General features: G+C 50.3%; 1 protein-coding gene across 1 annotated transcript in view; it reads left to right on the top strand.

Annotated features, from left to right (window-relative positions):
- The window catches only part of ACTL8 (actin like 8), a 60,041-nt gene extending 45,539 nt beyond the window's left edge, over positions 1-14,502 (top strand). Inside the window, exons 2-3 of the mRNA XM_078450614.2 lie at positions 10,886-11,261; positions 13,227-14,502. Of these exons, the coding sequence (XP_078306740.1) occupies positions 10,914-11,261; positions 13,227-13,979 (1,101 nt within the window). The 5' untranslated portion in view covers positions 10,886-10,913 and the 3' untranslated portion in view covers positions 13,980-14,502. The remainder of the gene's footprint in view (positions 1-10,885; positions 11,262-13,226) is intronic.
- The last annotated feature ends 9,167 nt before the right edge of the window (positions 14,503-23,669 follow it).

Genomic DNA, 23,669 nt, shown 5'->3' with positions numbered 1-23,669 from the left:
TTAGCTTTTCTAGAATGTATAGAGTAGCATCATTGTGGTTTTGCTTTGCATTTCCCTAATGACTTAGGATGTTTGGCATCTTTTTGTGTGCTTCTAACGTTTATTTATTTTTGAGACAGAGAGAGACAGAGCATGAACGGGGGAGGGTCAGAGAGAGGGAGACACAGAATCTGAAACAGGCTCCAGGCTCTGAGCTGTCAGCACAGAGCCCGACGCGGGGCTCGAACTCACGAACCGCGAGATCGTGACCTGAGCCGAAGTCGGCGGCTTAACCGACTGAGCCCCCCAGGCGCCCCTTTCTGTGTGCTTCTATATCATCCATACGGCTTCTGTGATGAAGTGTCCGAATGTTTGCCCCTTTTTCAAACGTTCATTTTTTTTAAATTACTGATTTTTGATAGTTCTTTATATATTCTGGATGTAAGTCCTACATCAGAAATGTGATTTGCAGATATTGTCCACCAGTCCTGTGGCTAATGTTTTTCATTCCCATAGTCGTGTCTTTTAAAGAGCAGAGCTTTTAAATCTTGATAAATCTAAAATCTTTCCTTTCATGGGTTGCACTGGTGGTGTGGTATCTAAGGGCATCAAGATGTTCCTAGATAAGGTCACGAGATTTTCTCTTACGGTTTCTTTTACAAGCCTTATAGTTTGGGGTTTTGTAATTGCAGTTTGCATGATCTATTTCAAGTTAATTTTTTTTGTGTTAGAGATGAGGAATGGGTGAGGTTATTTTTTTTTCCCCCAGAGAGAGGTTTAATTTGTTTCCAGCATTGTTTGTTGGAAAGACCATCTTTTGTCCCTGCAATGTCCTACCTGTCACCTTTGTCCAAATCACTGGCTGTATTTGTTGGAGTCTGGACTACGCGGTATCTCTCTCTATTTATTTAGGTTTTCTTGGGTTTCTTCCATCAGTGTTTGTAGTTTTCGGCATATTTCATGACACATTTTGTTAGATTTATGCCAAAGTCTTTTACGGTTTTTGATGATATTATGAATGGCACTGTTTTTAAAATTTTGATTTCTAGCTGTTCATTGCTAGTACATAAAATAGAATGATTTTTAAAACATGGAATTGAGTGATGTGATTTGGCTAAGCTCATTTATTAGTTGTGGGATCTTTTTTTTTGTAGGTTCTTTGGGATTTCCTACATAGATAATTATGTCTTCTGGGGTGCCTGGGTAGCTCAGTCGGTTGAGCATCCAACTTCATCTCAGGGTCTCAGGGTCCATGAGTTCAAGCCCCGCGTCAGGCTCTGTGCTGACGGCTCGGAGCCTGGAGCCTGCTTCAGGTTCTGGGTCTCCCTCTCTCTCTGCCCTTCTCCCGCTCACGCTCTGACTCTCTCTCTCAAAAATAAGTAGGCATTAAAAAAATTAAAAAAAAAGATAATTATGTCTTCGGTAAATAGGCGAGTTTTCTTTCTTCCTTTGCAATTTCTATGCCTTTTCTTTCTTTTTCTTGCCTTATTGACCTGGGTAGGCCTTCTGGTTCATTGTTGATTAGGAGCAGTGAGAGGTGATGTCCTTACTGTTCCTGATCTTAGGGGGGAAAGTTCCAGGCTTTCACCATTATCTGTTGGTTCTTTGTAGATGCCCCTTATCAGGTTAAGGAAATTCACTTCTAGTCCTTGCTATTGAAACTTTTTGTTGTGAATGCACATTGGATTTTAGCCAATGAAATAGTCAAGTGGTCTTTCTTCTTTATCTGTTACTAGGTCGAATTCTGTTGACTTTAAAATATTGAGCCAGCTTTCCATTTCTGAGATACACCCCATTTAGCTGAGGTAGCTTATCCTCTTTGTATATTGCTGGGTTTGCTAACATTTCACCGAGAATGCTTTTGTATCTACATTCACGAGGGACTTGGGTTGGTAGTTGTTGGGTTTTCTTGTAATATTTTTGATTTGGGTATCAAATCAAAACAAGTTGGGATGCGTTCCCTCCTCCTCTGCTTCCTGGAAGAGACTGTGCACAACTATCTTTGCTTCTTCCTGCAGAGTTCAGTAAAATTTACCGGTGAAGCCAGTGGGACTGTCATCTTCTTTGTTGGAAGGTTTTTAAACTAAAAATTCATCTCTTTCATTGTCATGGGGCTATTCAGCTTATATAGTACTTTTTGAGTGAAACCTGGCAGCTTCTATCTTTGAAGGAATTTGTTCATTTCACCTACGTTGTCAGATTGATAGGCAGAAAGCTGTTCGTAATATTTTCTTTTCATGTCTGAGTTTGAAGGAATGTCCCCTCATTCCTGATATCAACCCTCTGTGTCTTTCTGCCCCTCCCCCCACCCTTGGTCTGACTAGCGGTTTATTAATTTATTGATCTTTTCAAAGGATCAGCTTTTGGTTTTCTTGAGTTTTCTCTCTTGGTTTCCTGTTTTCAATTTCCGTGATCTTACTCATCACTTCCACCCTCTGCTTGCTTTGGGGTTAAGGCATGCTTTCTTTTCTGGTTTCCTGAGGTGGAAGGCTAGATTATTGACTCGAAAGCTTTCTTCTTTTTCTAATATGAATACTGAAAGTTATAAATTCCCTCTGAGCACTACTTTACCTGCATCCCACCCATTTTGATAGGTTATATTTTTATTTTCATTCATTTCAATATAGTTTCTATTTCTTTTTTCTTTGGCCCATGAGTTCTCTAGACTCATACTGTTTAATTTCCAGTTGTTTGAGGATTTTCCCATATCATTCTGCTTTTGACTTCTAGCTTAATTCCTTAAGGATAAGAGAATGTGATTTCTGTGATTTCAATTCTACATCTGTGAACGTTTGTTTTGTGGCTCATAAGGTGGCTTATCTTGGTGAGTGTCCCACGTGCTTTTGAAAAGAATGTGCGTTCTGCTTTTGTTTAATGGAATGCTTTATAAACGTCAGTTGGAAAATGAGCAAAGATGTGAAAATCCTCAACAGCCAGCTTGGCTTGTCTACTTTTTCTCTCAGTTACTGGGAAAGGGATCGAAGCCTCCAGGTTGAGTGGTGGAGTTTTCTATTTCTCTTTATGAGTCTTTTAGTCTTTGCTTAAAGAGTTTGAGTACCTGTTCGATGCACATATGTTTAGGGTTATGATGACATTTTGGTGAGCTAACCTTTTACCACTATGCAACATCTGTCTTTGTTCCCGGTGATAGTCTTTGTTCGGAAGCCAAGTTGGTCTGATACTAGGGTAGCTGTTGCTGCTTTCATTTGATTTGTTCTTACGTGGTTTTATCTCTTTCTATCCTTTTACTTGGAACCAATCTTTATCATTGTATTTAAAGTGGATTTCTTGGAGACAGTCTATAGTTAGGTCTTTTTGTTGTTGTTATTCCAAACTGAAAGTCTCTGTCTTGTAATTGGCATGGCTTGGGAAATTTTATTTTAGTGTAATTGTTGATACGGTTGGATATAGGGCTACTGCTTTTGTCTCCCCACCCTGCTCTGTGCTTCCATTTCTCTGTTCTGTCTTTCCTGCCATGTTTTAGATTATGTGAATGTTTTTTAGTATTCTATTTTACTTTATCTATTGGATTTTGGGGCTTATTTCTTTGTATTATTATTATTATTATTATTATTATTATTATTTTGCTTGCCCTTGGGATTGCCACATATATGCCTAGCCTTCAACGTTCTAATTAGAGTCAATATTTAACACTTCACATAGCGTGTAAAACTTGCAACCACAAAGGTCCCTTCCCCCACCTCATAGGGGTTACATGTATGACATCTGCCGACGCTGGAAACCCCAGCACACGTTGTTACAATTTTTTGCTTTCAATGGCTCTTACCGATTTTTAAGAGGAAGACATTATTGTCCAACTACTTACCAAATTTGCTGTCCTTCCTTCACTCTGGGGGTTCCAGATTCTGGCATCATTTTCCTTCAACCTGAAGAGCTTTCATTAACATTTCTTAAAGAATTGTTCCTGGGGGTGAATGTTCTTTGTTTTCCTTCAACTAAGAATGTCTTATTTTGTCTTCATTCTTGAAGGATACTCTTGGTGGGTATAGAATTCTGGGTTGACATTTCTTTCTGATGAGAAGTCTGCAGTCAGCCTAATTGTCGTTCCCCCATCTATATAATGCTTTTCCTTTTTCTCTAGAGGCTTTCAGCATTGAGCAAGAGAAAACCTTGGTATTCAGCGGTTGCCTACACTGTTGTCTACACGTGTTTTATTTATTTATTTATTTATTTATTTATTAAAAATTTTTTTAACGTTTATTTATTTTTGAGAGAGAGAGAGAGAAAGACAGAGTGCAAGCAGGGGAGGAGGAGAGAGAGAGGAAGACACAGTATCCGAAGCAGGCTACAGGCTCTGAGCTGTCAGCACAGAGCCTGATGCGGGGCTTGAACTCACGAACGGTGAGATCATGACCTGAGCCAAAGTCGGATGCTCAACTAACTGATCCCCCCAGGCGCCCCCACACATGTTTTACTTTTTAACGGATTCTCTTCAGGATGTGCTGAGCTTCCTGAATTGGCAGATTTATGTCATTCACCAAATTTGGGAAATTTTTAGCCATTATTACTTCAAATATTTTTTATTAAAAAAATTTTTTTAATGTTCATTTATTTTTGAAAGAGAGAGAGACAGAGAGAGAATCTGAACTGTCTCCTGACAGGCTCTGAACTGTCAGGACAGAGCCCAACGTGGGGCTCGAACTCATGAACTGTGAGATCATGACCTGAGCTGAAGTCAGACGCTTAACTGACAGAGCCACCCAGGTACCCGGCTTCAAATATTTTTTACTGTGGGACTTCAGTGACATGAATATTAGACTTTTTTATATAGTCCCATGGGTCTCTGAAGCTTTTTTTTTTATTATTTCTTTCCTGTTTTTCAGTTTGGAAAACTTCTATTGATACCATTTTTATTTATTTTTTGAGAGAGAGAGAGAGAGAGCGCATGCCAGTGGGGAGGGGCAGAGGGGGGGGGGAGAGAGGGAATCCCAAGCAGCCTTTGTGTTGTCAGCACAGAGCCTGATACAGGCCTTGAACTCACGAATCCTGGGATCATGACCCGAGCTGAAATCAAGAGTCGGTTGGTTGCTTAACCAACAGAGCCACCCAGGCGCCCCTCTATTGCTATCTTAATTTCTCTTATTCATTGCTCTGACACCTTTATTCTACTGCTGCACAGATTTTTTTTTTCCTTTTGACAAATTCCAGCTATTATGCATACCTCTTGCTTCTTTTTATAGTATCTACTTCTCGCTGAAAACACGTGTCTGTCCATTGACTTCCAGCCTGTCTACCTTGACGTCCATTGTAACAGCTGCTCGGATGTCTTCAGGAATATTCCAGCATCCGGGTCAGCTCAGGGTTGGCATGGGCATGTTCCCCGAAGGAGCGGTCAGTTACATTTTCCCGATTCTTTGCGTGTTGAGTAATTTTGATTTCTGTGTGGGGTGTCCTGAATGTCATGCCGTGAAACCCTGTGTTCTGTGAAACTCCCCTGGAGATCGGCTTGCTTTCTTGGTTCTGTTTTAGCGGCCCACACACATCCAGCGCCCAGGTGGGCTCAGACCATCCGGGGGCAGTGGTTCCAATGTCGGGTCGGCTCGTAGGGCCTTCCCTCTGCTGCTTTGGGTCAATCCCTCACATGCACAGGCAAGCCTGGGCTCTGACCCAGTTCTTAACACAGAACGAGGGGATCCCTCCTCTGCTGTCTTCTTTCCACATTCTCTGACTTACAGAGGCCCCCTTTCCTGATCTTCTGGCCAGAAAGACAGGTTTTCTCTTGGTCTTACTTGTCAGTGACCCACTCCTGAAGCCCTGCCGGGAACCTGCCTCAGAGAAAAGGGAAATAGAACGGCCGAGAACCTCACCTCCAAGTTTTCATTCTTCTTTCATCTGCCGCTTTGGCTTTTCTTTCGCTTTTTGCATCTTATCCGATGTTGTTAGTTACATTCAGTGGCAGGTGGGGCTGTGCTGGGCTTCCTCCATCCCGACCGGTAACAGAAGCCTGCGAAAATCTTTACGGTAATGTTTTTCTGTGACCCAGGATCAGAAAACGTACATCGTGTGGGTGACTCTGTCCTAACATTTCTTTTCTTGCGGACTCCGCTGATGTTTTTGCCACCCCAGAGCCAGTTTTGTAGACCCCGTCTCCTACCCCTCAGGCTTTCCTCCATTGGTGACGTTCCAATGAGATGCTTTATGCCAAGGCTACCGGTGGCTTCCGTGTGGCTTAAATTCCACAGATTTTCCCTTGGTCTTCATCTAGTTTCTCTCTTCTCGAGATACTTTCTCTGCTTGGCCTCTGAGACGCCCCGCCAGCCCCTCAGCCATTCCTTCTTATCCTCTTTGCTGGTTGCTTCTCAACGCCCAGCTCCCAGACCTTAAATTACCCACAGGCGTCGGGCTTGATCTACCTCGAGGCTCTTCGTGAGTTCACCCATCCCCAAAACTGGCAATTTCATCCACTCAGTAAGTTCCAATTATATCTCCAGCTCAGACATCTGCAGACTCTGCTGCCAGACATCGTCACACGTGCCCAGCAGGCATCACAAACTGTTCGCACATCCAACATAAACTTCCCGACTCCCTCCCTGCCCCAGACCCGCTCCTCCTACTGTCGTCTCCATCTCAGTGAGTGGGTACTTCATTCTTGTGGCTTTCCAGGCCCCAGATCTTGATGTCTTCCTTTATCCTTCTCCCGGTCCCACACTCCACCGTAACGGCCTTTCCTAAACCCATCCAGGGGCCGACCACTTCCCACCCTCGTCACTGCTGCTTCCATTGTGCAAGCTACCTACCATCACCTGTCACCACCTTTCCATCCCCTGCTTCTATCTCTGCGGTCCCTTATTCATATCAGCCCAAAGGATGTATGGACATCTTGAGTCAGATCATGTCCTTCCTGTGCTCATCCCCCTCCAGTGGTTTCCCACGTCTCTAAACAAACAAAGGCCTGCAAGGCCCACCCAAGACCTTCAGCACCCTTCCCTCTGCCCGCTACATCCCCACCATCCTGGCATCCCGGCTGTTCCTAGAACACATCCAGCAGTTTCTTCCTCAGGGCCTTTGCACCTGCTGTTCCTTCGGCTTAGATGCTTTTCCAGGTAATCACATGCCTTATTCTCTCACTTCAGTCCTCTGCTCAGATGTCACCCGATGGAGAGGCCTTTTCTGGCTGCCCCACTGAGAACAACACCACACCTCTGTGTTCCTTATTCTCCGTGTCCCTCTTACCAGATTTTACCTTTTTTAAAGAAATTTTTACATTTGTTTATTTTAGAGAGACAGAGCACAAATGGGGGGAGGGGCAGAGAGAGAGGGAAACACGGAATCTGAAGCAGGCTCCAGGCTCTGAGCTGCCAGCACAGAGCCCGACGCGGGGCTCGAACTCACAAACTGTGAGATCGTGACCTGAGCCAAAGTCGGATGCTTAACCGACTGAGCCACCCAGGCACCCCTACTTTTCTTCATTGTGCTAATCGCCTCTCCCCCCCTCCCCTGCCCCCAGCATGATATATCTGGTGTGGTGCTGACTGACAGTCTTTCTCAGTAGGGTGGAAGGACCAGGAGGGCAGGAGCCACTCAGTCTACGAGAGTTCTTGGTACATAGAGGGTGCTCGGTAGGAGCTTGTGGAGTAAATGACTGTAAAAATGCTTTTGAGTATGTAGGTTTCATGTCTGTCTACTTCCTTTCTGTGTTCTAGTCCAGGAGAGGAATGGCCCACTGCCTCCCCCGCCTTCTGCTCCCAGGCCAGGTCACTTGGGCCACCGGCCTGGAGTCCCCTCCCCCCTGCCAGCCTCCTGACGCACAACCACAGTGGGGTCGCATGATTCCGAACGCCCAGGCCAGGGAAGCGTTCGCCGGTTACCCTGCTCTTGTGATGCGGGGAACCCGGGGGCAGAGCTCTTTTCCCGGAATGCCATCCGGGCCCGCCGCTCTCCATCACCGGGTGATGCAGTGTGAGGAAATCCGTCACTCAGCCTGGCAGCACGCCAGGGAGGAGGCCGACACCTTGGCCCCATCTCTCTTCTCCTCTTCGCCCCATCTGATGTCAGAGCGATTTCAAAGCGGTGAAGCCTAGTCACTGCCCTGAGGTTGGCGGTGCAGGGGAGCCACTGGCCGGGGCCGGGCGGTGGCTGCCGTGCTCCCTAGTCGCGGGCCACCCAGAACTGAAGCAGAGCATATAGCTGGTGGAATACCAGCCCCAGAAATAACCTTCGGGCCCAGCTGCCTTCCTGGATGTCTGTCTTACAGGAAACACCCACGTGCATTTGAGACACCGTGTCTGCGGTCTGTGCAACAATTCATATTCTGCGAGGTGATTTCACGTGCTTTCATTTGTCCTCACGCCCACTGGGTTTTCCCTTAACATTTGTTTTAAAAGTTTATTTATTTTGAGAGAGAGAGAGAGCGAGCACGAGCAGGGGAGGAGCGGAGAAAGGGGGAGACAGAGAATCCCAAGCAGGCTCCACACCGCCAGCTCCGAGCCCGACGTGGGGCTTGAACGCACGAACTGGGAGATCATGACCTGAGCCGAAACCAAGAGCCGGATGCTGAACCGACTGAGCCACCCAGGCGCCCCTAACATTTTTTACTTAGAGTAACAGTCACCCCTTTCAGCGTATAGGTGCATGAGTTGCCCAACACATCCGGTGATACTCACCCTCAACCCGGATATCGCATGGTTCTGTCATCACCCCAAATCCTGCCATGACCCCTCATGGGCAACCGCCCCCCCCCTTCCCTCCACCTCCAGCTGCTGGCAGCCACGGATCTGTTTTCTGTCCTTATAATTTGCCTTTCCCAGAATTGTCATGGGATTCGAATCATACAGTCATTGCCTTTTGAGTCTGGCTTCCTTCCCTCGGTGCACTTGAGATTTCTTCTGTGTGACTATGCGTACCAGTCATTCGGTGCTGAGTATTAGTCCGCTGGATGGAGATTCGTCTATCCATTCCCCAACCGAGGGATCTTTAGGCAGTCGCTGGGGTTTTGGTCGTTATGAATAGAGCAACTACTGACGTGAGCATCAGGTGAACATATGTTTTCGTTTCCTTGGGAGAAAACCTAGGAATGGGGATCCTAGGGATGGCGGGGGTGTATTTCGCTTTAGAGGAGAAACTGCCAGACTGTTTTCTAAATTGCGTTTCCTCCCGCCGTGCTCGAGGGCACTGGTCCTCCACCTCCTCACCAGCGTCGGGTCTGGTCAGCCTCTAACCTTGGCCGTTCCCTTAGCCACACGGTGCTGCTTTTAATTTTCATGTTTCTGGTGATTCATGATGCCCAGCGCCTTTTCATATGGCTCCTTGCCATCCGTGTATCTTCTTTTGTGACATGTTGAGATCTTTTGGCCCCTTGAAAACGTGGATTGTTTTTCTTATGCCGAATTTTGTGAGTTCTTTGTATGCTCTTGGATGCAAGCGACTTATCAGACGTACGATTTGCAAATCCTTTCTCCCAGTCCGCGGCTTGTCTTTTTGTACCCTTCATGGTGTCTTTCTTTCTTTTTTTTTTTTTCACGGTGTCTTTCAAAGTGCAAATTTCTTAAATTTTGACAAAGGCCAGTGTATCAGTTCATTCTTCTAAGGGCCAGGCTGATGATGTTCCATCTAAGAAAATTTTGCTGTATCTGAGGTCACAGTGATTTTCGCCTCTGTTTCTTTGGGTAGTTTTAGTATGGCTTTAGGTTTTTCCACGTAGATCTGTGACCCATTTTGAGTTAGTTTTTTATAAGGTGTGAGGTATGGATTAAGGTTCGTTTTTGTTGGCGTGTGGACATCCAGTCGTTCCCTACCGTTTCTCGTAAAGACTGTTCCTCCTCCCTTTCGTTGTTTTTGCACCTTGCCAAACACCAGTTCTCCTTCTTTGCAAAGATCTGTGTCTGGACTCCTCATTCTGTCTCAGGCACCTCTGTCACTAGCCTTTCACCAATGCCGCATCGTGTTGGCTGCTGGACTTTTGCAGTAAGTCTGGAAATCACATAGTGAGTCCACCTACCTTTCCAGCATGGCGTTTATTATTCCCCCCACTTTACGGGTGTCGGAACTGTCCATGATCATGCTTAGCCAACCTGCTGACAGCCTGGCCTCCCTTATGTAGTAACTCAGCTGCCTGTCTCCTACTCAAAACCCACTTCTCGTGCCTAGCCTGATGCTCAGAGTGTGGCCTTTGGGATCTGCTCTGGGTACGGGTGTCAGTCCTGCTTCTCGGTTGTGTGGCCCTGGGAAAGTAATTTTAAGCCCTCCGTGCCTCAGTATCCCCACCTGTAGAATGGGTGCAACCGTGCTACCTGCCTTACAGGTGGGTATGAACATGGAATGATTGCCAGCTCAAGCCATTGGAAGCCTGCTGCTGTTTGATCATTTTTGGCAGGCACGAATGGCAGTTTTACATCATTCAACCTCACCGGCAAACTCCCTCCTAGAGCTAGACAGAGGGCGTGTACCCCGGAAAGGCGGCTTTGCCGGTGGCCACTGTCACCGTCGTTACCCCTGCTCATGATGCTGTCGCTAGTATGCTATTATCCCAGATGGCGGTGGCCCCTGAGGCTGACGTCCCTGAGTCCTTGAATCAGGCAGCCAACCACCACTGAGAGCTGCTGGGGGCAAAGCTTCTCACCAAGGCTTCCAAGAATAACACGGCCCGACCTCTACTCCCGTGGAGCGAAAGCGTGCCCCTGGTGTAACAGAGTGTGCAAAGCACAACGGGAGAAGTTGGTGGGAAGGAGGGCGTGGCAGGACTTCCCAGGCGGGGCCTTGTAGGATGATTAGGAGTTTGGGGCTGGAGGAACATTGCAGGCACAGCCTGCGTAAAGGCTTGGAAGGGGAGGCCGGCAGGCTTTAGGGGAGCCTGAGGTTTGACTCTGGGGTGGAGAGTGGGAAGCAGCCCACCGTGGCCTGGAATGGGTTCACAAGTAACTTCCCTCCCTGTCTTTTCCTTCCACAGTCAAGTTCCCAAGATCCCTGCCTTTGCCATGGCCGCGAGAACCATTATCATCGACCACGGGTCTGGCTTTCTGAAGGCTGGCTTGTCTGGGTGGAACGAGCCCCAGATGGTCTTCCCGAGCATCGTGAACTACATCCCGTGCAGGGAGAACCCCGGCCCCAGCTATGCCCGAAGGCGCGTGAGTCTGGGCATCGACATTTGCCATCCTGATACCTTCAGCTACCCCATCCAGCGTGGCCGCGTCCTCAACTGGGAAGGCGTGGAGCACATCTGGTCATTTGTCCTGGAGAAACATAGGCGGGAGCATGAGGACTCCCCCGTGATGGTCACAGAGTGCCCTCTGAGGGAGCCCGCGGACCGACAGAAGACCCTGGAGGTAAGGCCTGGCACTTTGTGTTTGGACATGAGGAGGGTCGGGAGCTCCGTTTTCTAAAGAATCTGCCCCATCGCTGTCTCCTGAGTACCTACTGTGTGCCTGGCACCTGTTCTAGGCAAGATGGGGTTCACGGAGTTTCTTCCAACAGACGGGGACATGGCAGTGGAAATAGTCTATGAAGATGGGGAGATGCTGGGTACTTTGTTCATGGATTCCGAAATGTTCAGAGATCATGTTCCATCCTTGGGGAAGACTTGACCTTGAATAAGTTACCCACTAAGAATTCCGGAGAGTGATCACTGCTAGAAACAAAATGAAATGGGGTGATAGCTGGCTGGTGGGGAGAGGGTGATTAGGGAGGGTTTCTCTGAGGAGGTGATTTCAGTCACCAGGGAGGATGGGAAGAGGGAGGCAGGAAGGTGAAGTCCCAGGGGTTGCGTCTTGTAGGCCCGAGCCTGTGGGTGGGGAGGGCTTTGATTTTACCCTAAGTCAAGTCTTGGCAAACTACAGCCAGTGGGCCAAAGTGGCCCACCATCTGTTGTTATAAATAAAGTTTTATTGGAACATAGCTATGTTCACCCATTTACATATCGTCCTTGGCTACTTTCATACCACAGAGCTGAGTAGTTGTGGCAGAGACTGTATATATAGCATGAAAAGGCTAAAAGACCTACTTATTGTAGGTTTGCTAGATAAAATGCACGTCTGAGCTGAATTTCAGATAAGCAACAGATAATACTTTAGTATAAGCGTGTCCCAAGTAGTGCATGGGACATACGTACACGAAAACATTGTTGTTTGTCTGAGAGTCAAATTTAATTGGGCAGCCTGTATTTTTGTTTGCTAAATTTGGCAACCCCGGCTGTCTAGCTTTTATAGGAAATGCTTGCCAACCCCTGCTCTAAATAGATCGGAAGCTCCTAGAGAGTTCTAAGTGGGACTCATATTTCATTTCCCATTCGAAAAAGAGGGCCTTGGCTTCCATTTGGGAAATGGATGGTGGCAGGACAGTATTCTGAGTCCGGGGATGGGGCAGCCCCCTCCCCCTGAGCGGGGGAGATGGGCTGGCTGGGGCAGGAAGTGGTGGCTGTGTGGCCAAAGGCCACGGGAGCCCCCACTGGTGCCACCTTTCTGTGTGTGTAGGGTCAGAAACATGGGGCTGCAGTCCGAACTGGGCAATTAGGGGGGCGGTGGGAGGGGGGTGCTCTGTAAAGATCTAGGGGGTGATGGGTGGGGGAGAAAATCAGCCTAGGGATTTTGCCAAACCCTAAATGTCAGAATCCCAGTTTTGCCTCCATGTGTGGAAAAAAAAAAAAAAAGGCTTCACTTACCAGGAGGTGAGTGGATTTATCTCCCTCCCTTCTTCCCTCCTTCCTTCCTTCCCTCGCTTCCTTCTTTCCTTCCTTCCTCCCTCCCTTCCCCCTCCCCTTCCTCCCCCCCCCCCCTTTTCTGGAGGCAGTGGTGGATATCCTACACTTGCTTCTTGTCTGATGTCTTCTTCCCTCTTCTAAAGAGATGGTCCAGGCGGCAGATCTGCCCTTGGCCGTAGCCCCCCTGGGTCCACCGCTGCTCACAGAGCCAAGCACCTCAGCACTGTTTCTGACACGCAGCTGACCGCCCTTCCCACCCCTCCACCCAAACGGGTCTTTCTGAATGTGGTCATCAAACTCCCCAGGGCAAATCCGACTCCGAATCCCTGTAGAGCCTCTCTGGTTTCCACAGCATGAGCTCCCGGGGCGGGGGGGGGGGGGGGGGGCCCTGTGCCCCACCTCCTCTGGGCACCGCCCCCCCCCCCCCCACGCCAGCCGCCTGCCTCCATCCCTTGGGGACACAGGTCTGCACCGGCTTCCATTCTGAGAGCTGGGCACGTGGCTCAGTCTTGGGGAAGACGGAGCTGGATCGGGACCTTTTGTTCCGGAGGGGCGGGGGGCGGGATAACCCAGCGTCTCTCCTCCCTTCTTGCAGATTATGTTTGAGTTACTGGATGTGCCGTCCGTACTCCTGGCCGACCAGCTGGAGATGTCCCTGTACGCCTCGGGCCTCCTGACCGGCGTGGTGGTCGATTCCGGCTACGGCCTGACCCGCGTGCAGCCCTTCCATCTCGGCCGCCCCTTGCAGCCCGGCGGCAAGACGCTGGAGTTCGCGGGCCAGGATCTGGCGGCCTACCTCTTCAAGAGCCTCTTTAAGGAGGATTGCAATCGCCACAACCTGTTTCAGCTGGAAACGGTGGCCACCACGCAGATGAGCAAGTGCTATGTGCCGCAGAACCTGGGGGAGGCGCTCGACTTCCGCCAGAGCCTGCCGAGCGGCTCGGACGACGGCAACGCCTACCAGCTCCCCGACGGCACCCGCGTGGAGCTGACCCCCATGCAGCGGCTGGCCCCCGAGATGTTCTTCAGCCCCCAGGTGTTCGACCTGCAAGGGCCCGGCATCTCCCAGGCCGTGGTGGATGCCATCCTGGCCTGCGAGGCCTCCATGCACCCGCTGCTCACCTCCCACGTGATGGCCTGCGGGGGCAACACCCTGTACCCCGGCTTCACCAAGCGCCTGTACAAGGAGCTGATGACAGGTCATTTCTCCTCCTCCAAGGCCACCATGTGGGTGGGTTCCAACAGAAACTTCAGCGTCTGGCTGGGAGCGTCCGTCGTGGCCCATCTGTCTACCTACAGGTCCGAGTGGATGACCAAGGAGGAGTATGAGGAGAGTCTCAGGCTGTGACCTGTGGGCCCCTGGGTCCCGCCCCGCCCCGCCCCGCCCGTGGGTTAGAGGGGATTAATTTCAGTGACGGGGGCCTGGGCAGGGGTGGGGTCAGCTGGTTTTGGAATTCCGAGTTCATGAGGGTTGTGTTTGTTTTTTTTTTTTTTTTAGGTACTAGGGTTTTATCTTGTTTCAAGAGTGAGGTCCAGCCCATAGGCGGACAGGGTGTCGACCCTGGAAGCCTTCCGGAGGCAGTGTCTCCAGGGGGTGGTCTGTCATTTGGAGGGGAGTGATCACTTACTGTCTCCCTCGTAGCCACTTAATTTTTCGCTGGCATCTCCCTTGGGCTGTCCTGCTCTCAGTTCAGTAGGTTTTAACTGGGGCGAGCGAGATGGGACCTTGGGCTGGGGTCCCAGATGGGGTGGGATGGGAGAGGTGAAGTTTCTAGTCTTACTCATTCTTTCTGGCCAGGAAGAAATTGCTACAGGTGAGCCAAAGGGCCCTCCCTCCATGGCCAGGGTTTTGTTTTATATGCAAATAAACTTCTTTGGAACCAGAGCTGGCTTCTGTCATGCGTGGCGGCAGGATGGATGGTCTCTGGGGAAGACGCAGGGAGCGGGAGTCCATGAGGACCCAGGTGGGGCCAGGGCAGCCTCTAGGGACCTGCCGAGTGGGATGTCAGGGGCCCGGAGCCTCTCGTTCTTTCTCTGCCACGTTCCCTCCCTTATCTCAGATGTCCCGAAATTCTGTTAAAGTTTGAGTTTCTACTCATGTAATATTTATTTCATACACATTAGAGGACCTACTATGTGCTAGGCACTGGGGACCACGGAGGGATAGATGCCGGGTTTTCTGGCTTCAAGGAGATTGCGATCTACCAGGGGGACGGAGGCAGTAATTGAGGAACTCTGTTTGAGGTGACGGAGACTGAAATAATCAAATGTAACAAGGTCATGTGATCTGGGGGGAGGAGGATGCCTACTTTCCATGGGGCAGACTGAGAGAGACTGCTGGGGACCGTGGGAGACCGCCCCTCCTTCCTCGGCTGTGTGGTTACACTTCCCAGCACCCCACCCCCACCCTGCAGTTAGGTAGGGTCATGTGACCATGCCACAGGCTCTGGCCAGTTCAGTGTGTGCCTGACCCTTAAAATCGCTCCATCAGCCTGCAGGATGCAGAGGATCCGATGGGGGAAGGGGGCCGAATGACTAGATGGAACATAGACCCCCCCCTCCCCAAGCCCCACCCAACCCCGCTACACTGCCCTGGGACACGAGGAAAAATCGACCACCTTCAGCCACTGAGATTTGGGGCTTGTTTTGTCACGGCAGCTGTTCTGCTCACCCTGACTCATAGAACTTACTATTTATGTAACAAATACTTTTTTCTCGGGGCACCTGGGTGGCTCAGTCGGTTAAGCGTCCAACTCTTGACTTCGGCTCAGGTCATGATCTCATGGTTCACGGGTTTGAAGCCCCGCATCGGGCTCCGCGCTGACAGGGCAGAGCCTGCTTGGGATTCTCTCTCCCTCTCTCTCTGCCCCTCCCCTACTTGCATGTGCACGCACGCGTACTCTCTCTCAAAATAAATTTGAACATATTTTTTTCTGCTGAGTGGCAAGCGTGGTGTTCAGATCCAGCCTGGGTCCTCAACCACTGTGTCATATGGCTCCTTGTGAACAGGGCTCTTGGTTCCCTAATGTGAATAGAGTCACAGGTACAGTGGGTAGGGGATTAGAGCTCAAGGAATCTCGAGGCTTCAGGGCCAGGAGGAGGAATTTGAAGGCCAGAGCCCAACTCACCTTGTGTCGACACATGAACCATATTGTCTCAGACACAGCTTTGTCCCCAACCCTGAGACGTCAGTGGTCCCCAGGAGGAGAAGTGGGACCTTTAGTAGAACAGCTCAGAACCAGCCCGGCCGAGGCCCCGGGGACTTGGGATCTGATTAGAATTACAGGCTGGCTCTGTCATTAGCTAAGCTACCTCGGGCAAGTTGCTTAACCTCTCTGGGGCTGCCAGGTGTAAAATAGGGAATAATACTTCCTCGCCTCAGAGATTTGGGGTGGAGGATGAGCTAAAATGAAGGGAGAGAGGTCTCTTGGAAAACTAGAAAGTGCTATGGAATTAAAGGTGACTTGGCATTTTATAATTTGATATTGTTTTCCCATTCATCGGGACTGTGAACAACAATAGTAGCCACTGTGCCTTAGAAATGGAGTCGCATTCAATCCCCACGTGCACACTGTGAGGTGAGTGACATCTGTCCCCATTTACACGTAGGTAAACTGAAGCTTAGTGATGTGATGCTCTTGCTCAAGTTGACCCTCAAGCTCAGGCCAATATGGGATTGTCGGAGTTAGGAATGGATTCAGCATTTCGAGAACACTGAGACTAAAAGTGGCTGAAACGCAGTGGGATTGATTTGTCTCTATTGACTGCAAATAGGCAGTCCTGGGGAAGAGTGGTGTATCCTCAAGGATGCTGTCTCTCGATTGTTCCACTTTTAGTGATTTGCCTCATGGTCACAAAATGACTGCAGCAGCTCCAGGCATCACATCTATATTCCCCGTGGGAAAAGGAAGGATGAAAGGAGTGTGCCATCTGAGTCCGTCTGTTTATATTCTTCTGTTTATGACCCACACCATCTGTCCCTTGGCAGAGGAGGGATTTGAACCTAGGTCCATCCGTACTAAAGCCCATGTGGTTACTCACAGTGCCAGACTGCCATCCCAGTTTTCTGGACCCTGTCAGACCTCATTGGCCTGAGAAATGAAAATGTGTGATTTTTTTCAGGCTCGAGTGAAAGCTGCTTTGGGGTGGCAATCAAGTGTTGACATAGTAAGTGGTAATCTTTGTGCTCCAAACTGGCTTATTTGTGGGCTTCTGAGCTTTAAAAGGCAGAAGCGGAGGGGGGAGACTCAGAAACGAGGATGAGGGAGACGAGGAAGCTGGAGAAGAGATGGGCAAGGGGTATTTTTTTTTTCCTCCTTATTTAGCTCTGGGCAACTGTCATCAGGACTTTTTCTCATTTTATTCTGAATGTAACATTTAACCTTTCTGTTCAAGCATCAAATCTGGCTGCCTGGTGTATAATTACGAACTTTTCTTCGCTTTCTCTCCCCCCTCCCCCACCCCAAAAGCTTTTAAAACTCCCTCGCTGGGTACCATCTTTCTCCTCCGACTCTCCAATTAAATTAAAAATAGCAGCTCCGTGGGGCTGTGCAGGGCCATCAACCTAACGCACAACTGCTGGCATGCCAGGCCTGGCGGGGCGGCAAGTGGTGCCCAGAAGATGCCTGCCGGCTCCGGCATGGCCTGGCAGCTGCTCAGAGCTGGGGGAAGCTTATCCTCCGCGAGGGGTCTGGGGCTGCCTGCCAGGGGCAACCAGGTGCAGGGGGGTGGGAGGCAGGGTCTCGGCAGCTGGGGAAGGGGGGGCTGGGCGTGGCTGGTGGAGGGGGCAACCGGAAGGGCCCCAAGGGGGGCTGTTCCCAGCCGTGAGGGTTCTGTCCTGCCAGTTTCTGCTTCCAAAGCTGGGGCTTGGCACCCTTGTGTTAGGGTGTGGGTGGGGTGTGGAAGGCCAAGTTCCCCGCCATAACCCCGCTCGGAGCTCTAGGGTTTGCTGATGTGGAGAATAAAGTTAACACTGGTGTCCTCCTGGCTGTAGAAGAGACTTTGATTGCCTCTCCCACCTCTACGTCCCCTTCAGAGAAACAGATGGCGAAATGGACAAGGGCTCAGACTCTGAAGCCAGACTGTCTGGACCGGCATCCTTGCTGTGCTGCTTTCTGGCTCTGTTGCCTTGGGGGGGGGGGGGGGGTTAGTTGGCCTCCTGTGCCTCAGCTTTCTCATCTGTAAAATGGACCTGGTGGAGATGCCTACCTCAGGTGGTTTTGGTGATTATCGTATGGGTTTGATGAGTTAACATAATAAGACACTGAGCAGGTCCCAGACACATAAGGGTTAGCTATTATTATCATAATTTTTATTATAGATGTGATTAGTTCTATACACACCAGCCTCTGTTAACCAAGTCCTTAAGGAAAAACCTGGCTCTTCTGTTTATTTACTCATTTTTTTAAATGTTTATTTATTTTTGAGAGAGAGAGAGAGAGAGAGAGAGAGAGACTGAGTGTGAGTAGGGGAGGGGCAAAGAGAGAGAGGGAGACACAGAATCCCCAACAGGCTCCAGGCTCTGAGCTGTCAGCACGGAACCCGATGCAGGGCTCGAACCCACAGACCGCGAGACCATGACCTGAGTCCAAGTCGGCCACTTAACCGACTGAGCCACCCAGGCGCCCCTCTTCTGTTTATTTTTACTTCCTCACAGGCAGGTAGGTGCTGGTGACACAAAATGGATAAAACATCATAAGGGGCTAGCTTACTTTCCAGGGGGAAGTGTTGCAGGGTAACTTCTTGTCTGATTCATGGAGCAGAGTCCCATTCTGTACACAGAAATATCATAGGGATGGGGAGCGACTGATGGCTACAGGGAGAGGTGGTCAGCCAGAGGATCTTCCATAGGAAGTGATTCCTGAGATAACTCTGGCCTGAGGAGCAGGACTTAGCACGCGCTGCTCCTTTTGTTTGGAATACTTGTCCCTGCTACCAGCCCCACGGCTGTCTTTGACAACCTGGTATGGGGGATTAAACCGACGGGGCGCTTAGAATGGCTGGAGAATGAAAGCGGTGGGGAGGGGGACAAAAGAAGATGGAGATAGGGAGGGCCAGCTCTTGAAGGACATGGAGTATTGCATGAAGGAGTGAAGACTTCGGAATTGTGAGCAGAATCATGACGTCGCTTGAAGAAATGGAGCTCTGGGCATAGCTTGGAGAACGGTCTAGAGAGAGACCAGACAAGAACGATAACACAAATCAGGAAAGCGTGCATTCAGACTCTAGGCAAAATGTGCCGCGTCATCCGGGACCCTGCTCTGCTCTGATGCCTTTGACTGGGGAATTTGGTATTGGTGGTACTTAGAGTTGCACTGGGTTTGAGGGACCAGCAGATCTTTGGTCCTGTCATCCGGTAGCTGTCTGGTAGTTGTCAGTTTTAGGGGATCTGAGCCTGGGGCCTGGAGTGTGGGACACGGGAAGAGCAGTCTCCAAGGTGAGGGGAGATGTATTCGTACGGAGGGCAAGAGAATGCCCTGCCCCAGCTGGGAGTCTGGGCTTGGCTCCAGTGTTCTCCTTTCAGCAATGCAAATGCTGGACAGCTCCTGGGCTTTTCACTTCCCACAATCCCGGAGCCAATCCCTGCTGAGCAAGGAGGAAGCCCCGCCTGGGAGACTGGAGAGAGCTCAGGTTTGGGAATCAGACACTTGGGCTTGAATTTCTGTTTCCTACTGCATGCTGTGTTGCCTGGGGCAAAGAACTGCCCCTCTCTAGTTCTATTGCCTCATCTGTAAAGAGATGATGATTATAGTGCCCTAGCTCACAGGGCTGATATGGGGCTTAAAGTCATTTATCCATTCAGTGACTATTTATTAGACACCTACCCTGGGCTGAACCCTTAAGATCTGCTAAACTGGAGAATGTTTATAAAGTGGTTTAGCACAGCGCCCGGCACGTAGTAGGTGCTCAGCAAAGGTTAAGTTTCTCCCCAGTCACTGGTCTGCCAACAAAAAGCCAGGATTAAAGACTCCAGGGGCAGTCAACCACACAGAGGCATCACAAAGAACGCCCTGAAGCTCCAGCAAGCTGCTAACAGAGATTCCTTTTCATCCTGTCCTTTTGATGAACTTTTCCACTAAGATGTTAGGATCTTGATATACAACCACTCTCAGGGATCTTTGGCTTCTTAAAGAGGCCCTAAAAGCAGAGTGTGAAAGGTGGGTGCAACTCTTTTCTTTAATTAAGGCAGAGTTCGCTGGGCTCGCCCAAATTCAGGCCGCTTCTCCTGACCCTCGACTATTGCCTCCCCGGGGGGGCGGGGAGGGCAGGGAATGACGCTTCACCTACGAAGGGCAAAGCTGAGAAGGTCGAAGACACGGGTTCATTTCGATGAGACTTACTGAACCCTGGCTGGGGGCTTGGTGCTGCTCAGGATACACCTGATTCCTACGGCCCAGGATTCCATGAGGGGTGGACATCACCCGGTGAGGTGGGGAGCAGGTGAGAGCCACCTCCTCTGTGACCCTGCACTGAGGGGGTCTCCGCCTTCACCCAGCCCTCCAGGGCCAGCAAACCAGGCTCCTGGAGGGGGCGAGGGAGCCCAAGGCACTGTTCCCGCAGGAGGCATTCAGCCGGGGGAGGGGGAGGGAGTTGGCCGTAATCCGTGTTTAATTTCTCTAGGGCCTCCATTATAAATTCCATAACTCTACCAGTCAAAACATGACTAATTCCTGGGACTGCAGCCCCCACCTGGGAGTCTAAAACCCTGTGCTGTTTCTGCTGCCTTTTATCACCACTAATAAAGGCTTGGCAGTCGGAATTTAGCTGCTGTGGGTGGTTTTCGTATGTGTGTGGGTTCGCCCCTCCCCCCACAGGGCCGGCATAGAATAAGTGCTTGCTTGCCTGGCATTCCCAGCCTGAAAAGCTGTGGGTCTGGGGGGGCGGGGAGGTTTGCAGAGAAGGGGCCACGGTATTCAGGGTTAATTGGGCCTTTGATGATTCTGACAAGGGCAGGACTGCTGTGTGATTTATGGAGAGAAGAATGAGTTCATGGAAAGTAAATAGAGCAAAATTGCAGGTGTGATGTCGAACCTGTTGAAGGAAATACTCAGCGCCCTTCCCCCACCCGGCCTGCCTAACAGTTGTGGGGAGAGTCCCATACGGGCAGTGAACCTAGGTGCGACCCCACTTCACCCTTGTTAGCTGTGCATCCCCGGGCAGGTTACTTAGCCATTCTGAGCCTCAGTTTCCTCATTTGTAAGATGGCTCTGACCAGCCACCAACGCTGTCTGTACTGCAGGGTTTTTGTGAGTGTGCACTCAGCAAAGTTCTCGACGCACCCTGGAGGCCACCCAGTGTTGGGGGGCGGGGGGTGGGGGGAATCCCCTATGGTCGTGTCATTTTATCTAACACTTCAGTCATTACATATTCATTAAAAAGGTTCCCTCGGGCCTTGCTAAGGTATTAGTTTGTTGTCTTTGCAATAAGCAAACGGCTTGGTTCTCAGCTCTCTAGATGGTGCCCATCTCCAGCTGTCTGGCCTTGGAGTTGAGGTGGTTTCTCTGCAGGTGGGAAATAGTGGACCATGGGCCCTTTGCTGCAGGAAGCAGTGGGGGTGGGGAGTATGTGAATGGAGCTGGTGGGTGTTGAGGGCTGGCCCTGCCTGGGAAGAGAAGGGGCCCAGGTCCGTGAGACCATCAGAGGGGTCTGGGTGGTGAGCCTCGGGAGCGGCTGCCCCATGACCCAGAGCTAGTCAGCGAGGCTTTGCCTGTAAAGGCTGAAGGAGCAGTTCTAGAGACCAGAGTCTTAGCCCTGGGTCTGTCACTTTATAGCTGTGCGAGCTTAGGCCAATTACTTAGTGTCTCTGAGCTTCCAACGCTCATCTGCAAAATGGGTATCATAATAGTACGAACCTCATGGTCTATGGAGAGGGTTATGTGAGCTACTGTAAGCAAAGTGCTTAGCACAGTGCCTGGCACTTAGTCAAATCGGGGGTCATTGGCACCAACAGCCACTGTCGTTGCTCTGAGGTTATTGGCCTTGCTGGGGGCTGTGGGTTTGCTGCTGTGTAGCAGCGTCTTGCCAGATGTAGGTGGACCCCTCGGGAAGACCCCGGTCCCCCAGGAGTTACACAGCACATCTCAGACCAGCACAGGGGGCTGGCTTCTCCTCCAAGCTGCTCCTCTCCTGTTTGCACCTGCCCTGAGGTACTTAACAGTTTTAATGTGGAAGCATCTTCTAGCTTCTGGGGATTAGAGTCAAAAGAGACAGTGTCAACGTCAGCCAAGGACTCCTGGAAGCAAAAACTTGTGGACCTGGTGGCCAAGACTTTGAAAGTCAGATTCACCTTGGACGATAAGTCAGAGTAGCGATAAATACACTTCCTGTGGTCTCTGACTTAAAGTCATCCCCAACCAGCCACTTCTCACCCCCTCTGCAGCGACCACCCCGGGGCCTCATCTCTCACCGGGGTCCCTTCAAGGAGCAACCGTCTGCTTTGCCCCAGCTTTCCAGTTTATTCTTACCGCTTTTGTTGGCAGAAGGGAGCCCGCAGAAGGTGAGGTCACATCACACTCTGCTTGAAAGCCCTGCATTGGTTCCCATCTCAGAGCGAAAGACAAAGTCCCCATTGGGTCCCACAAGGTCCTGCCTGGTGTGGCTCTTGCCACACTGTGACCTCTCCTCCCTCTCCCTGTCCTCTGGCCTCCCCAGGGATCCTCCCTCTGGCCAGGTGTGCTCCGGGCCCAGGCTTTGGCCTCGCGTTTTCTCTGCCTGGAGCACTGTCCCCAGACATCTGTTGGCTCCTTCCTTTGCTTCTTCCGCTCTGCTCAGAGCAGAGCACTTCTCTGACCCCCGTGCCCCACATCAAAAAGCAACAGCCCCCCTCCCCACACACCTCCTGTCTTTCTTCTCCCTGCTTTAGTTTTTAAAATACAAGTGCACCTCTCCACTAGAACGTAAGCTCCATGAAAGCAGGATTTTGTGTTGTGTTCACTGCCACATATGTCCGCAGCACCTGCAACAGTGCCGGCACATAGTACCGGTTCAATTAACGTTTGCTAAATGAATGAATGCCTTAATCTTCTTTCCCTGAGAGTAGGTCTGCAATCAACACAGGGACTAGTCAGCTGGCATTTCGTTCTCTCCCGAGGACCAAGCAAAAGCACGTGGTTCCAATACCTAGCAGGATGTATTTAGATCAGCTGCTCGCGGAATTTTCTGGCACTCAGTTAAATATTGGCATGGTCTTGCGGGTACGTTTATTGAACTGGCTCTCAAGGAGCTTTGAAAGCCTCTCACCTGCAGCGTTTTGTGTTTAGGTAGCTGCCTGATAGAATTTTCGGTGGTGGGGAGATGGGCCTGATTGTGGAGACAGGGGAGACACCCAGAGAAGTGAGGATACCCGCAAGGCCGCCCGCTTATTAGTAGCAGAACAAGGTCCAAATCAAATCATCTTAGTTGACAACCCCGACTTCTATTTACTGAGCACCTACTCTGTCTTATGCACTGGAGATTCACAGATGAAGAGCTCCTCTCCGTGAGGGGCTCACTGTCCAGACTCTCCATCTCACCGTCTGAGTTTTTCATCCCCGAATCTATTATTTAAAGCTCTGCAACCTTCCTCCCAAATGCTGGAATGTTCCAGGCACACCCTCCCTGCAAACACCCCCCTGCCTTGCCCAGCCTCCCCTGCCTTTCTCTTCAGTCTGGCTCAAAACACCATCACTCGCAAGCTGAATATGCGTGTGTCCCCCACCCTCCTGTGCAACGAGTTGGGGACACCATCTTTGCTCCTTAGATATTTGGGGAGGCCAAACTGTGGCTACCGGAGTCCAGGGAGCTCAGCTCAGAGTCCTGGCGTGACAGACACGCTGAGTGGAGAGACCTGGGTTGTGTCGTTAGGTGGGAGAGCTGGGTCCCAAGTCAGGGTTCACTGGGAGCCTCAGTGTTGTCACTTAAAGTGAGAGGAGTAAACATAAGGCGTGTTTTCTCACACCTTGTACGTGAGGCGCTCAACATAGCGCCTGGCCCTGCACCTGGAAAGGTCAGCCCCTGGCCTTTGCAGGTGTTCCGCACAAAGCTTGTACAGGTGAGCTCT

The sequence above is a fragment of the Panthera onca genome, chromosome C1 (genome assembly GCF_046562875.1).
Source record: "Panthera onca isolate mPanOnc1 chromosome C1, mPanOnc1 haplotype 2, whole genome shotgun sequence".
Lineage (NCBI taxonomy): Eukaryota > Metazoa > Chordata > Mammalia > Carnivora > Felidae > Panthera > Panthera onca.
This window is presented reverse-complemented; position numbering and strand designations above follow the sequence as displayed.